Below are 756 nucleotides of genomic sequence, written 5' to 3' on the forward strand. Positions count from 1 at the left end.
CCCTAAACATTTTTACACAAAATATGTTTACATACTAAAATGAAAGATAGCTTAAGGAGACTGCATTTAATTCACAAAATTTACTTCTTAAACATACATCATGAAAGTAGATAATAGCAATCCAAACATGAATATCTTAACTTTTTTATTTAAATGCAATCAGTAAATTTCCTAAGTTACATTTTTATGCATTATGTCTTCCAGATTTGATTCCTAATCTTACAGTACATTTAAACTGGTATACTGCAGAGTGAATTTGTGATTAACTGGCACACAAATATAAATTCCACCCAATATGAAGATATAATTTTACTAACTCACCTCCTCTTTTTTGTTTTCAAGACTGCATTTCAACTCAAGAATTTCATTGCCTTTTTCTCTGCCAAGAGCCAGAAGTTCATCAGTTTTTGTTTTCAACTCTGTATTCAGCCATGTATTCTGACTATGTAACAATTCTTTTTCTTGCTCTAAGCGTTTTTCTCGAAACTAAAGAAATAAAAATAGTTAAATACATGGCTATTTTATATTACATAAATGCTCAGAGACACAGAAAGAATTTTACTGTAAAACAGAAATAACTTATCTCTGGTTCTTAACGGAAAACTTCAGATGATAACTATAAGAAAACTATCATAGAAACAACCAGTTCATTAAAAATTAGTCTCTTTAACTAAAACCCACACTACTGGAAGACCATTGGATCAATGAGGAGATCAAGGATGAAATTAGAAAATACTTAGAGAAGAATGACAATGA

The 756-nt window shown here is 29.5% G+C and overlaps 1 protein-coding gene across 1 annotated transcript in view; it reads right to left on the reverse strand.

The window, feature by feature from the left end:
* TPR (translocated promoter region, nuclear basket protein) overlaps nt 1-756 on the reverse strand; it is a 60,989-nt gene that overhangs the window by 49,068 nt on the left and 11,165 nt on the right. The window contains exon 6 of the mRNA XM_012728924.1: nt 322-486. Within this exon, the coding sequence (XP_012584378.1) occupies nt 322-486 (165 nt within the window). The remainder of the gene's footprint in view (nt 1-321; nt 487-756) is intronic.

Source organism: Condylura cristata, unplaced genomic scaffold (assembly GCF_000260355.1).
Source record: "Condylura cristata isolate star-nosed mole 26May11 unplaced genomic scaffold, ConCri1.0 scaffold00024, whole genome shotgun sequence".
Classification (NCBI taxonomy): Eukaryota; Metazoa; Chordata; class Mammalia; order Eulipotyphla; family Talpidae; genus Condylura; species Condylura cristata.